We start from the raw sequence: 15,867 nt of genomic DNA, 5'->3' as shown, positions 1-15,867 counted from the left end.
GGATATAGGTGACAGTTTCATTGCTGGCGTCAGCGCAGGGACAATAGTGAAGGACGGACAGAGACTACTGATGTCAGAGGCGGATGTGTGACAAACGCGACACAATGAAGAGCAGAGAGCGGGGGAGATGTAGCTTTACCTCGTACAGCGGCGAACAGATTCCATCAATCCACTCCAGCTGCAGCCCGGGCAACTCGTCCTTCCTGTTTCGGTCAAAGATGGCCTGAAACAGAAAAGTTAGAGTTCATTTACACCTACAGCTCTGCTCTCACTGGAGGGGGTAAAGCCCCTAAAGTTCAGAGGTGAAATGTAACAAGGTACATTTACTCAAGTACTATGACTACGTACATATAAGATGTTTTATGGTACTTTCTACTTCTTTTTTTTCTCATTTTTATGCCTTTATTGATACATAGGACAGTGGACAGTGTTGGAAACAGGGGAAGAGAGAGTGGGGAATGGCACGCGGCAAACAGGCGAGGGTGGGAGTCGAACCCCGGGGCTGCTGCATCAAGGACTATGACCTCTGTACACGGGACGCCGATTTAACCTCTGAGCTGAACCGATGCCACACTTTCTACCTCTACTCGGCAACATCTCAGAGGCAAATGTTTAACTTTCAATAGTTGTCAGTAAAAACCATATAGCTCTAATCTTGGTGGATTTAAATTGGAAATGTTCTGTTAACCTGAAGATATTAAAGTTCCCTTATGGGTTAAGAAAAATTCTTGTTCTTAAACTAAATTTACTATTAAAAAAACGTCTTGGATTAACTGGGAAATGCTGTCAAAAAGCTAAAACACGGCTGTTTTTCTGAGCTCATAAGGTAGTGGATAGATTTTTCAGGGATGTATAGCTCTCCCCAGACAGTCAGCTACAAATATAAGATGGTCTTTTAGAATATGGTGCATTTGCAGAAGTTAAAATTAGCTCAACATTAAACATCTACAATAGTTAAATGTAACATACACATTAATGCAGCAGTGATTTTATACACCATGCATAATAGTTAAACACTAGCAGGGACTACTTTCTGCAAAATGATTCCTTTAACTATTAAAATATTGCTGATAATGTCATCTGTCATTTCTTTGCTGCTAACACAGAAAATGTCCCCGTTGTGGGATCAATAAAGGTTTATCTTATGCTATCTTATCTTATACTACCCAGTTAGACTTTTACATGTAACAGAGTAGTTTCCCATTGAGGCTTTGATACTTATAAGTAAGTAAAGGATCTGTATGCTTCTTCCACCTCGGCTAAAGTGCTGCTGTTACCTCTTCTCTAAAAGCAAATTCTCCTTCAGCTCTCAAGACAATCGACTTTACTTCGTGTTCATTCTCTATTCTGCCTCGTTCTCCTGCAGCCTGAGCTTTAGAGGCTCACTGAGGCTGCGCTTCACAGATAGTTACTGGGCTACAACTCAGAAGTTAATATTTAATTTCCAACACCCACACACGGAGCGGTAAAGGTTTGACACAAGCGGCAGGACCTGAGGCTGCTGCATTAGTTATATCAGAGGGGAGGCAATGTGGCCCAGCTCGATTAGTCCACGGCCATTAATTGCACGCGGAAAGCTGCTGGTTTTTCCCCTTTAAGAACTCGCGACACAGTTCAGCCTTCAAAGCTCCTCAATCAAACACACAGAGCTGCTCTGTTGTGCTGCTTTGAGGTCAGCGTGAGTCCGTTATGAATGAAAACAGGGTCTCGTTTAGGACCAAAGTCTTTCTAATGCTATTATTATGATGCTATTTTTACAACTATAAGTGACTAATTTATAATAAATGATAGTCCAACAGACCAAAATACACTGTGTGTGTTTACAGCTGACTGAACAGAAAGGTCAGCGTTTGCTTTGAACCCCGTGTAGGAGGATTTTTTTTAAGAATGGTTGTTACTGGGTCCACAGTTTGCTCTTGGCACTGCGCAGCGAGGCAGCAGAGCGGTCACGCTGACAATTCACTTTTCTCGCACTACGAGACACGAGCTCTCATGTTTCCTACGCAGTCGGTGTGTTTTGGAGACTGCGGAGAAAATCTATCTTCAGCATGATCGGCTCGTGGAGGTCGCAGAGGTGAAGCAAACTGCAAAAAAGGCACAAAAGGCACAAAAGCAGAGGTGGCTGGATGTACTCACTGAGGGCGTGAGCTTCAGCTCCGATCGCTCTCTGTCTCCCTGCTCGAAGAACTCGCTGGTCACCAACTCTGCCACCTGGAATGAAAGGATAGATGATGTAGGGTTGCAAGGAATGATTTTTATTGTTGGTTAATCTGTTATTTATTTAATGAATCAATAAATTGTTCGGTCTTTAGAATGAAGGAAAATTGTGGCAAAGGCTGGTAAAGCTAAGGCGATGGAGTTGCAAATTTCACTACGATTAAGACGCTAGAACGAGGAAATATTTCTTTTTTTTTTTGCTTGAAAAAAGGGAACAATTATCAAAATAGTTGCTGATATTTTTCTGTTAAAACGATCAATTAAATAACCACTTGTTCAAGCTCCTGATGAATGATTTAGAAGTCACTTGTAAGTGTTTCTCACCTTGCGTGATATGTCCCAAGGTTTAGTGACAGCACCAAGGTCACACGCTGTCATCATCATGGATCTGAGAGCAATCACAAAGATATATTTCAGCATTATAAAACCTTCTCCATTTTAAGTCTTTGTTAAGAGTTTACACACACAAAGAAAATCTTATTCAATCCATTTTCGAGGAAACAAAGACGCCATGTTTCCATGTGCTTTACCTGCACATGTCTCTGTGACCCTTCACATTCCAGTTGTACTCTCCGTTGCTGACCAGCTCAAAGAAAGTGTTTCTGTTCCTGAAAGAGGAAACAAGACATTGGTGTAAGTTACTTGAAATCCACAAGGGGGCAGTGTTAACTAAAAGAAGCCTATAGTAAGCGGCGTTCAGAGACGCTCTGCGGACGTCCCACTTAGAGGAGATTTAACAGTTTAATAAGCGGTGTGGTGTCGAGCAGAACGTACTCAAAGTAAAGCGTGAGGTCTGTGGCCAGAATGGACTGCTTGAGCAGCTGCATGAGGTTGCTGTACTCTGTGGACGAGAGGTTGGAGAAGATATTGTGACCCTGTGGAGACACACACAGAGATAACATGATAAAGAAGCAGTGAACACATGTCGCTTTATTAAATGCACACAAACATTAATAAGGGAATATATAACCTGGGTATCATTTAGTGAACACAGACACAAACTTGAGTCCCCCCACGATCACTAGGTAGAAGTCATTGTTTGTCAGAGCTGAGGTGAGACCTCAAACCAGCTGACGAATCAAAGACAACTTAATAAGATGAACCATCAGGCCATCGGAGGAGCTGTTTGGTTTTTAGTTAACAGGCCTTTTACACACAAGACAGGACACAAGGTTATAGGTAACTAATAACATCAACCATTAAGCCACTACAGTATAACATGGAGCCAGCACGAACAACACAAGGCCTGTGTCAGAGAGCCGCCACCATGTGCAATTTATCAGAGTTTCATTTACGTCTTACAATCTGAATTTTCTACAATGGAACAAAAAAGCTTTTTCAGTACTTTCTGTTAACAATCCCACGATGCAATGCGTCACATCTAATAGCTGTGTTTATAGCCTGCACGTGCAACACCGCACCTGTCAGTGTTGAGGCTTAACGATGATAACTCAGTGTCTGAAATCTTACATTTCTGCTTACTGTAGTGCAAACTATTAAGTTACTTATTATAGGTGGAGGTGAATGAGTGAACGAGGGAGTGACTTTGCTTTTTCTACCATGACATGTTAAAAAGTCTCGCATTTCAAAGGCCCAACTAAACCATAAGTGTAACAAACAGGCACTAGTAAACCTGAATGGATGTGTGCAGGGGAGCAGGGAACCCAGCAGCTGTTAATATGAAGCAACATCTCTCACTTGAGGCTCTCCATCATTAAAACAGGCCTCTCCCCATCATGTATTATACATTCATTCAGCACTTAGGCTCCCTCCTCTAGAGGACAGTTTGAACAGATGGATACGTCTGTCTGTGGCGCCAACAGGGGATGTAGAGGTGACAACAGAAAAGGATGAAGAATGAGAGGACGATAAGGACCTGCAGAAATTAGCCGAGAAGTTTAAAGATCGTCTCAAGTCACTTGTTGACGCGTTAGCATGACATATGGAGCTACGTAATAGAGCGAACGAAGACGGGAGGGGGAATGGCGAGGGACACAAACAGAATGAGTGACGTTCAAAAGTTTACATTTTAAACTAACGGTTCGCGCAGAGCAGCTAATTCTACTCGAATTAGCCACACTCTTCATTTATATGCTAATGGGACAGCGCTAGTTCAACAGAAGCCATTATGATATTCCGAGCAAACATTTGTCAGCTTACTGTGTTGTCAGCACCTTGATAATGAAGCCACTGGAACCCACCCTGCTAATCCTCGTCTCAGCTGCTCCCTCAAAAACGTCTTTAATTACAACTTCATGCAAACCCAGTCACCTGGTAAAATGTCTCTCTCAACCAATTACCAGCAAATCTATCGCCTCTGTGATCACATTGATTCGGGGGGCAGTCCAAGCTGTTTGTTTACTCGCTCACATACAGCTGACTTCAGGCACCACATGGATTTGGATTTTCTTTGTGAAGGTAAAGTGTGCTTTAGCATTTTATTATTATCTAAGAAGCTATAAATATATATAGTACCTTAAAGGAAAAGTTCAACATCAAAGAAAATATGCTTTCTTGCTGGGTTATATTAGAAGATCCAAACCACTATCAATCAGCATACTGTAAGACTGGAAACAGGAGGAAACAGCTAGCCTCGCTCTGTCCTGGAAAATGGTTGGCTGTCAAACTCACAGTGATTCTCCAGGAAGTCAATGTGACCTGGAAAGTTGTTAAGATTGTGCAGTGTAACCCTCCAAATTGTACACTTTGTTTTCTGTACAGATGAAACTAGATAGAAGTTGTTAACAAATGAAATTCAGGGCTGTTAGTCGGCAGACTTTTGTTAGCTTTGAGCAGAACCAGGCTAGCTGTTTTAGCCTGTTTTCATGCTAAGATAAGCTAACTGTCATGAAACATGACAGGGGCATCTATCCTCTCACCCTACTTTTGACAAGGAAGCAAATAAGCACATTTAAAAGAAAAACTTTTGCAAGGCCAAGAGGTTTCTATTGTCATTAAATATGACTTCATCCCATTTAGATGGGCGGGTCCATACTTACTTATTGGGACAATTAATGGAATGGAGCCATCGTTTAAACTCTTTCCATAACAAGTCAAATAAGGGATCATGTCTGGTGAGCAGGTTGTTATCATAACAATAACAACCTGCTCATGATACATTATCCCGCATATTACACAGCTTTTTAATTATTTGACACAATATATTGATTTGGAAACTCACAGTGAGAGCTGCGTCCATAGCAACGGTTAACTCTGTAGGCTTCTTAAAATAGGTTTATTTCTCACATTTAAGTGAGTAAAGTCAGCTGTTTGCACTCTCATTAAATGGAAATAATTCCTCTGATGGTGAAGTAAGACACGGTGAACGGGGCCGCAGGTTTTCTGTCTCGTCACTGTGTCGTACTGTGTTCAGTTCAATGTTTACCTCATGTGCTGTCTTCAGTTTTGTACATCTCTGTATCGTAGCCTACAGTTTTTGCGTCTTTAACCTTAATTGCTTTCTCTCCACTGTTTTTGTCTTTTTTCTTGTTTTCCCTCAGTAAACTAACCAACGCCAAATTTACCTGACTTCTTTCGGAGGATTGATGTAATTACAGTTAGCCCTCCGGATTGTGTGATTAAAGCCGCATCCCTAGCAACGGTCTGTTCTTCATAGCAACGGTCTGTTATCGAGAAATAGCAGACCTCAGAAGGTTCTAATCAACCAATCAGAATCAAGTGTTTAACACAGCCGTGTAGTAATTGCCTATAAACTATAGCAGTACGTAGCTTCTTCAGAGGATACAAGTGCCATGAAAAGTTACTTTAAGTGAACATGTTAAATACACTTTCTTGCAGCTACAGCTAATACAGTCTCATACAACAACAATAAATCCAAACTTCATTAAGTTTATAATGTTCACTTTCTGTTGAAAATGTTTTACAGATGTTTTATTCCACTGGTATTCTGGAGTTTATGGTGCATTATGTTGCATTATACTGACTACAGTTGTGTTCCTACTATTTTGTCCATGACCTTTATACAAGATGCAACATAATACAAACATGTATCTGTACCTTAATGTCTTTGTTGTTTTAGCTTGGACTAGACTTTAAACTGTGTTTTAATCTAGTCTCTTTGTGAGTACACGACACAGCAGAGTACTGATATACAATTTGTGTTGCACAAACTCAACATGCAGTGTTGGGCATCAGCAGAACCTCCATGGTAACTGCATTGCAGCAGATATTGGAACATAGCGCACCTCGCTCTGCAGGATCATAACAGCATGGTTGAAGTGGTGGTGCTCCAGCGTAGCAGAGGTCCCATAAAGCAGAGCGAGGGCTGAGCCGGTCCTGACACACACACACACACACACACACACACACACACACACACAACACACACAGGGATCAAGAAAAGGGAAACATAATCAGCATTCAACACATACTGATAAACAAAGTGTGCTGTTGAGTCTGTTGGAATTCCCTCAGCAGTCCTCTCCGCACTCTGTCGCCAACTTATGGCTCAATAACATAAGAAGCTGAAGAGCCATAATCTTAACTGCAGCTGAAATTCAACAGTTACACACTGAATATGATCATTTAATGCAGAGAGGGAATACTCGGGTAGCTGGTGCACTGAAGGTAAAGACATGGTTTAAAAGATAAAGGCATTCAAATAATAAATCTGAAAAGTAAAGCCACGTGCAAAGTAAAATAAAGAGCTTTTTTTCCCTTGTTTAGATTTTCTTTTCACGGTGTTTCCATCCTGTTTTGTATCATAGCCTTTGTGAGAACTTAGACCATTAGGTGTAGAATTTAATAGCAGTTTTACCTGCTGATCTAATTGTGTTCAGACTCAGCTGTGTTTACAGACTCTTCGTTAAGCAGACCCTTATATAAGCCTTATACAACCTGCTGCTTGACTCTGGCTGATCTGGGCTGTAACACTGCAGACTGCTGCTGCAGGTGGGAAAACACGCTGTAAACAGTGCGTGGGAGGGAGCGCGTTTGTGTGTGTGTGTGTGTGTGTGTGTATGGTGGAGGCAAACATAAAGCGCTTACTTGGCCTGAAAAGCGTTGTTGGTGCCCCTGTGGTCCAAGTCGTGGCACACGCAGCCCACAATAAGCGCTAAGATCTCCACCTCTGTAAGAGTCTCCTGGAAGCCCGCCGTCTGATTGGAAGAGAAGAGCAGAGGTCAATGAGGAAACAAACACACACACACGCTCCTTGATCACAGCAGCTCTTTTTCTCTTATTCTACGAAAGCACATTATCCTTAAATAACAGTGTCTCGCAGGTCAGCCGGTCGGGCCGCAGTAACACAGTCAAATAGATGAATGGGTTCTGGAGGCCATGAGCCGAGTGAGTCACTGTAGGTCATAGTGAGGATAGCGGCAAAGATAGCACGGCCCTCAGTCCACTCATTAAAGCACATGGCAGGAGAGTGGAGGGCCACAGAACAGCTTACACTCTGCTGTTTCATTTCCCCCTGCCAATAATCAATTCAGATGGGGCACGGTGCATTGATGCTGTGCTTGATTAAATGAACTACTCTGTGGTGTTTGTATAACAGTGTGTGTGTGTGTGTGTGTGTGTGTGTGTGTGTGTTGCCCCAAAGGACTTCATGAAGTACAGGCCTGATGAAGTAATTCTCTGGGGGTCTGTGTTCAAACAAACGTTGCTGGTTTGACTCTGCACACAACCAGCTGTTTGTATAGTTAGTTATACACGAGTTGTAATTTGAATCGCAGCCATTTCAACATAGTCATGTACTGACTACCTAAAAAAAACAGCTGGTAAATGAACATTAAGCCTTCATTAAACCTGCAGTGGGTAACTTTTGTCTCCCCTTTTTGTAACAACACAAAAAGTGAGGATGTGCGCTCAAAACATATGACCTCTTCTTTCAGCGCTCTCCAACAAGGATAAGTCCCTGTCCTCCCTGTCGATCAACTCTTTTTGTGGCTATAAACGCAAAGTTACTTTTTTATCTGGGGCATCAGAAACTTCAATAGGCTCCGCCCCTTTCTGGTTGCTCCTGCTCTTAGCTCTTGCAGACATATCATTAATGCTTAATGTAAATAACATCTTTATAGGTGCGCCAGAATGAGGATGATGGCACCGACAACAGATTAGAAAACATGACACTGTTCATTTGTCAAATGTTCAAGTTCAAATGTAATTAAATGTAACTACATAGAAATGTAGAATCTGTGGGCAGGGACATGTATTTCAGGGATGGCAAGTCTTCTGGTTTCCGTTTGTTCTACGCTTGTATCTGAGTAATATTGACCAATCACGAATCAGCAGGCTGCAGCGTATGCAGAACAAACAGTCCGTGTGGAGAGCAAAAGCAGACGGAACGTAATGCCGCAATGACATCCCGGCTCCCATCAGCGTCTATCTGACAACGATTTAGCTTCTTATTAATCTCTATAAAAAGACATCTGCATGCTAACAGCTAACAAGCCGTTCTAAATCTAAAATTCAACTTGAAACAAATTCGCTTGACGCTGTGTCACGAAAGCCGATTTCCAGACTCCCTTGAATGCAAATTATTGATCCGACTTTCATTCAACAAACGAGCATTTTTAAGTTGTTTTCTTCTCCTCTTGAGAACTTTGCATTCCATTTTTACTTATTATTAATCTGCCTCATGACCTTGTGATTTTCGCAAACTTAAGACCTGTTAATTACACGTAAATTACTAGAAAAACATATTTTTTCGGGTTAATACCGCTGCAGTAAGCCAGACTGCAGCCTCTGTGTAACTTACTATTTACAGTGAAACTGAGACTCAGCACAAACAGATAAACAGGTGTTCCTCCGGCAGAACCAAGAAATGACAACGTTTATAAGGGGCGAAATTTGCTTCACTTTTGATCTGAACACATGGTTGCTTTTCAAGTTGCTAACTGGACTGTAAACAAAGCAGCACACGGAACAGGAAGCCTTGGCTGGAAGTCCTTATCGCTAAACGCTGGCTAAATCGGACACGCCCGACATGTTTACCGTTGCTCCCAGAGGCCATATCGTCGTCAGATGATAGCCGAGTTTGCTATTAAATCTAATGTTATTGCATGTGTGTGTGTGTGTGTGTGTGTGTGTGTGTGTGTGTGTGTGTGTGGCTTTGTTGCAATCTAAGGTTATGAATCATTTCTATAAATGGTTAATTCCTCAGCACTAGTGCCTCTGACTGAATTGATCCTATGATGTACAGCTATTATAGCATGATGCTTACCGTTAGCATGGCAAACATGCACTGGCAGACATTGAAGGCATGTCTCCAGTTGTGATAGAGAACCATTCTGTAGTTCTTCCTGACAGTCAGCAGCCATCTGCACAGGGTCTGGAGGGGAAAGAAATTAGAACACGGGTCAGCGGTTGTCATGAAACTAAATTAGCATTTAGCTTCCAAAGGTTTTTAAGTGTTGTGGGCAAATCCAGTCAAATATAAAGAGAAAATCTCACCTCATAGTCAATCTTAAATTTCTGCACCATTCCCAACTCCATAAACATCCTCAGAGCGGCCGTTATCATGGCGTCGACATCCAGAGAGAAATCGTCGAAGGAGAGCTTATCGATACCCAGCTCGCAAACCAGGGGGATATTAGCAGCCTGAGAAAACATTAATTAGGAGAGCGAGCATGAGGTCAGGGAGCAGAGGAGGATGGAGAGGTCAGGGGATGCTGTGCCATTTTCAGATGATACATGGAAATATGGAGACATGCTAATTAAGACTCTGAGGACTCATTTGGAGAGGGTTAAGATTAATGAGGGAGCTAACCGGAGGATTTCACCGTTGTTTACTTTCAGAGCTCATTGAAAAAGCTGTGCAGGCGTAATCATCAACTGCTTTTTTTCTACTAATATTCAAACAAAAATGCGCGAGACATACGTGACTCCAATTAACCATATTCATCCTGAAGCTTCTCTGTCCTCTGTGGTCTAATGAGCACTACGAGCACAGGTCTAATCTGCCTCCAGTCAGCTTTCATAATACAACTGTTCCACGCTTTCCAACCTGAGAGTCAGAGCTCTCTTACAGACGTGTGTGTGATAGTTTCTCTCTCCTCTCTAACAGCCACCGGAGCTCCGTGTTTGCTCATCAGGGCAGCAGGTATACTCCGCTCTCTCTTAATTCACAGCCGCAGGTTAAGAAATGTCAGCCGGGTTTGTTTGCCGCTGCCATTTGCACTCTGGTGGAATCCCAGTCAAGTGTCCTCCATAAGGCTTCATATGTGGAGCAGTTATGAAAGAAAGTGGGGGGGGAGAAGGAAGGAGAGCGCGGCGCTGGGTGGTGGGGGCTGAAAGATCACAAGAGCAAACTGAAAATGCGGGGTTCTCACTCGGCGGTAATGGCCACAGGGGAAAATGGTACACATGAAAGTGCAGGAAAATAGGTCATATCTATATTTCAGAAATGTCATGCCAATTAAAAATGTAGATATTTTGATTTTTTCATCTCTATAAATAATGCATTGAGAATAATTGCCTATTGATTGGAATAATTCATTCAAATACCACAATTAGTTTGTTTTCAGTGGGGAATTCTCGGCACATATGTAGCCGCCGCACAGAGAGGAGGAAGTGGGAAATGAAACCCGGAGGAAAGGCTGCCAATAACTGCTCCCGGTTGCTGTGGACGTTTTCGTCCTATTAAAGCTGGTGAAAGATACTGTATTGTAATTAAAGGGCCCATGAGCAAAACAAATGCATTATAAGCTAAACTTCCAAGATTTCAGGCACCAAAGGAATTTCAGTCCATTTTTCTACTCATGCCTTGCATCATAATTGTATTAAATGTGTCATCATAATGAGCCTTTAATATCTTTGTTTTCTCTAATACGTCTTAATTGAACTCGGTTTAAAGCCTATGCATTAAGGAATGCATCTTCAGTGCTAGAAAACAATTAAATTTCATTACGGCAATTACACGCACCGACAGAGCAACCTGATGATCACAAACTGAGAGTGTATACACCGCAAGATGTAAAGCACAGACTATCCTCATCAGAACACCTATAATCGGAAAATATTCTGTATTTATGGATCCGTTAGGAAGGCAATGCCAACATGAGGACATACTGTGTGTACCGTTAAGTCTAACAAACTCCTATTGATGTTACGCTTGCTGTCATTTTCTGACTATCAGCCAGCCGAAGAGTGTGAGATCAATGGGCTGATCTGAATCACGCGAGGGGTATGCGTGTGTGGGGATTACTCTGCGTGTGCACAATAAAGCAAGAGGGGGACTCGCTCGTATAAAAATACTCCCTGGCAAGACTCGTGGTCAAGATGTCCTCAGAGTGCCTTAAATATAAACGTGGTGCTCTGGAGAGTCCTCCTGGCAGCAGCAGACGCTGTTGCAGATGGTTGGCTAATTTGTGAATGATCCTCTGTTGTTGAAGGATTACTTCACAAAATGCTGGTTGATTTTTATCTGATGTACTTATAGAGGTCCAAATGTTGTGTTGTTATCCAGAAATTTAGGAAGAAACTTTATTTTATATTTAATTTATTATTTGCTTCTTTTTATTTGTCAACTTTATTCAGCAGTATGAACATTTTGTTTCCTCTGTCAAATGAAGTAGCTTCTAAGTTTGTTATCTACGCTGAATGCAGTGTTGTAGTTGAGTCACATAATCTCGAGTCCGAGTCGAGTCCCCATTACCTAAGTCCTAGTCAAGTCCATTTCCAGGTTGTGTCTGAGCCGAGTCGGTTTTCCACTTCAGCACAGCATAAGGGAGTTTGAGGCTGTTCCATCTTCTCCTCCATGGTTCTTTTAACAAATTGAACATGTTGCTCTGCTCTTGTGGGCATTTGCTGTAAAATCTTTGAAAGCAACACGTGCGACTAGTGGCGCCTCTTTAGGCGGTTCCTGCCAGGAACTGTCGCTGAACGAGACGGCACGTAAACGCGCGTGCAGGTGAACGCACGGTCCAGCCCTTGCTCGAAACTAAAATAATAATTTGGGCCTCATACAAAAAAAATTAAAAGAATTAAATAAGTCCAAGTCCTCCTCTCCATCTTCTGAGTCCAAATGCAGTCAACGCTCGAGTCCAAGTCTGAGTCATCAGTGCTCGAGTCCAAGTTGAGTCACGAGTCATGGACTCATGTACCACCACACTGGCTGGAAGACAACTGGATTTCTTTTAATTGCTTTGACAGAAAAAAATCAGAGAGGACAATTTGAACGTGAGCGTGTGACTCATCCCGGCTACACATAAAACACACCAGTCTTTTCCTAATAGCAATGCAAATTCAGTAATAAGCAATGTCTCATATGAGTCGACACAAGTTCTGCAAGACAAATGTAACGATTAAAACAGTGACAATGTGTTACCTTGAATTTGTCAACTTCAGTCTTGGAGCAGGTGGCATGGTAAGACAGAACCTGCAAAATAACAACACAGTGTCACTCAATGTTTTTTTCAAATCCATAAAATAGCACGCTGGCATTTTAGCAGTACAGTACGATGGATCCTCTATATGAGGAAGTCAACCCTCTTCTCTAGAACGATCTACAAGAGCAGCGATGTCAGCCCTGATTCCATCGCCATGTTCCCTTCATTTCCTGAGAGAAATACCTCGCACAGACCTGCAGCTGCTTATTTGATCATAAATGCTCATGTTTATTCAGTGCTGCCAGAAGCAATGCATCTACATATTAGTTCATTCTGTGCCTCTCCTTTAAACGCTCTCTCTCTCTGTTCTCTGCTTCACCTATTGTGAAACAGAGTGCTGCTAACTACTATAATGCACCTGAAAGATCCCCATTGTAATCTAAGGACATACTGTAAAGGCTGAGCGGTGCTGAATGGCTGCATACTGCAGGGCAGATGAGGGATTGCTTTTCACTGCCTCTCATTAATTTTCAATAAAACCTTTGTGAGAAGGTTATCTACGAAGAGAGATCAGCACTTTTTATTATGCGTACGTTCTTGTGGAAATATGAGACTTAAAAAAAAAAAGGAGGCAAGCACAAAGACCCCAGAGAGAGAGTAAGTAAGAAAGGGTTTATATTAGCAATGCAGCAGCGGCTGATACCAATGACTTGTGGGTAAATGTTTCAGCACAGAACATATGTTGACTGGAAATGAAAATTAACACACAATTAGAGCTAATGGGGTAGAAAGAAAAGAGAGGACGCACTGAGAAAAATCATCTGAGGGAGGGAATGAAGTTGCATGACAGCAGGAAGCTGAAGCAGCTGTCATAGTAATTGTGATATTAAGCAGGAAACCAAAGTGAATGTTGTGTTCTTACATCCAGAGCCACAGACTGCTTGGCCCAGGACTTCTTCACTTGGTCGTACATGATGGTGTTGTTGATGCCGAGGCCGCAGAAGATCACAAATGCCTAAAAAAAAAAGAGCAAAAGCAGACACACTTAACAACAAAAGTTCGTCACACACTTGCAGGCTGCTGGTTGTTTAAAATGACAGAATATAATACCTCAAACAGACGCTGGTCTGCATCATCGAACGGTTTCCCATCGAGCCTGTTCAGCACCTGGGCGACACCTGTTACACAACGACAGTTTATCACTACATTGAAACTTGATGTTTTATGGGTGATATTGACGAGTCTCCATGTAACCTGCCTGCAATTAAAAGAGGATCAAACCCACACACTCCATGTCATCCTCTAGCGTTCATTATTAATGTAAATGAAGCAGACATAACATCCTGTCACACAAACAGCAGCATATTCAGATACTCTGTATAGCAAAACCAGCTGTGTGAATGAAAGCAGTTTGGTTATACAAAATGACTTAAATGCAGCCTTGGTGAAATTGGCATTCAATCAATGCAATCTTTGGCGTCCAGTTATTTCCCACAATGCAGCAGCGGGACTGAAGCTTCTCTTATTTGACAGCATTATTCCCCGTTTAGGTGCCTTCTCCCATCGTGTAATTAAAAACAGAGAACGGCTTTGTTGATAAGGTGTAAAAAAAAATTAATTGATGGAGACTTTATTGTCACTTTGAAATGATGCTAAAAAGTAATTAAACATCACATTAGCATTCTTACTTATCTGTAAAAGGTCAAACAAAGCTGCCAAAGTGACATTTTAATTTAAATGTTTAGCTGTAAATCCACAGAGGTGAAACAGAGGTTAGTGTTGACGCTGAAAACAGTTTTCATTATGGCGTTATTAAATTCAAAATAGAGGGCTGGTGTCTTTTCTGATCTATCATTGCCCCCTCAGAAATGATGGTGCGATCTATCAGCGAGTAAAGCGAACTAAATGACTGCTCTGAGCCCTGTGGCACCAAATAATTGTTAACTCTGACATTTTACAAATGTAGCAAGTGTTTCCCAGAAATGTGAAAAAAAATAATATGATTGTAAAACACAGCTCTGTTATATGTTTGTTATCTCTTTTTATTACACGGCTGAGTCAAATACTTGATTCTAATTGGTTAATTAGGGCATTCCGAGGTCTGCTATTTCCCGATAACAGACTGTTGCTATGAAGAACAGACCGTTGCTAGGGGTGCAGCTCTAATCACACAATCCAGAGGACTAACTGTAATCATATCAATCTGCTGAAAGAAGTCCGGCAAATTTGAAGTTGGTCTGTTTACAGAGGGAAAAAAGAGAGACCAAAAACAGCGGAGAGAAAGCAATAAAAGTTAAAACAGAGTGATCTACAAAACTGAAGACGGCACATGAAGTAAACATTAAACAGAACACAGTACGGGATACAGCAGAGTTTAAAGACGGTGAATGGAAAAGAAAATGTCAACAGACTCTGACAGTGACGAGACAGAAAACTCATTCGTGTGCTGCGCTGATTCCTGTGGCCCGGTTCACCGTGTTTTACTTCACCATCAGTGGAAACGTTTCCATTTAGTGTGAGTGATATTAGCTAGCTTAACTCATTTTAAGAAGGCTACAGAGTTAACCGTTGCTATGGACGCAGCTTTCACTGTGAGTGTAACGGACTATTTTTAAGTGGAAAAGGGAAATCCTTTTTCAATTAATAAAATAATTGACAGCTAAGTTGAATTTTATTATATTTATTTCCTTAATAAGTTGCTGTTCTCACTTTAGATTGAAGCTGCAAAAAGCTTGTAACTGTTTAGTTAACTGCTGATAAATGTATGTATTATTGCCAGTAAAGCAATAAAAAACTAATAAATGTGATTGTAATGCTATTATACACAATAATAATAAACTAAAGGCTTTTCACTTTCTAGAACAAATTGTGTGAAACCTGGCGTTCACAGCAGCCTGGGGATTACTCCAACATACTTCTAACTACAGATTTTAAACTTCACCCATTAACTAACTTTATGTCTTAAAATGTGAAACGGCATAAGACCCCCTCTTTAAACTAAATTATCACATACATGATTTGTCCTGATTCAACATTCAGAAATGAAACATGTTTAATAAAAGCAAAGAACTGATCTGACAGTCAGTCAGCAGGCGAGTTTAAAATCCTGAGCCTACATACTCCTGCATTGAATGTCCATGTTAACCTGCTATTTTTTAGACCAATGCCGGCTGAACGTGAGCTTCAACATGAGCTGCCTTTCTCTGAAGAGCCAACAACATCTCCAAGAATCAACCCAAAACGACATTTCAGGCTAGCAAAGCCAACTTGTCATTTATTCTTAGAAATCACACACTAAATAAATAACTGTGTTTCCAGCTGCTTTTAGTTAAGCTACTGTCATGGAGTATTTATAAGA

General features: G+C 41.5%; 1 protein-coding gene across 1 annotated transcript in view; it reads right to left on the bottom strand.

Moving 5' to 3' along the window:
- pde11a (phosphodiesterase 11a) overlaps nt 1–15,867 on the bottom strand; it is a 37,039-nt gene that overhangs the window by 5,550 nt on the left and 15,622 nt on the right. The window contains exons 8-19 of the mRNA XM_069663545.1: nt 13,620–13,687; nt 13,432–13,524; nt 12,509–12,559; nt 9,634–9,780; nt 9,404–9,511; nt 7,225–7,334; nt 6,423–6,513; nt 2,992–3,092; nt 2,748–2,825; nt 2,542–2,605; nt 2,137–2,211; nt 140–223 (exon numbers count right to left, since the gene is read on the bottom strand). Of these exons, the coding sequence (XP_069519646.1) occupies nt 140–223; nt 2,137–2,211; nt 2,542–2,605; nt 2,748–2,825; nt 2,992–3,092; nt 6,423–6,513; nt 7,225–7,334; nt 9,404–9,511; nt 9,634–9,780; nt 12,509–12,559; nt 13,432–13,524; nt 13,620–13,687 (1,070 nt within the window). The remainder of the gene's footprint in view (nt 1–139; nt 224–2,136; nt 2,212–2,541; nt 2,606–2,747; nt 2,826–2,991; nt 3,093–6,422; nt 6,514–7,224; nt 7,335–9,403; nt 9,512–9,633; nt 9,781–12,508; nt 12,560–13,431; nt 13,525–13,619; nt 13,688–15,867) is intronic.

The sequence above is a fragment of the Semicossyphus pulcher genome, unplaced genomic scaffold (assembly GCF_022749685.1).
Source record: "Semicossyphus pulcher isolate SPU_LCO1_2020_fin unplaced genomic scaffold, fSemPul1.0.p SCAF_15, whole genome shotgun sequence".
Lineage (NCBI taxonomy): Eukaryota > Metazoa > Chordata > Actinopteri > Labriformes > Labridae > Semicossyphus > Semicossyphus pulcher.
Note: the sequence above shows the minus strand (reverse complement) of the source record. Positions and strands in the feature narration are given on the sequence as shown.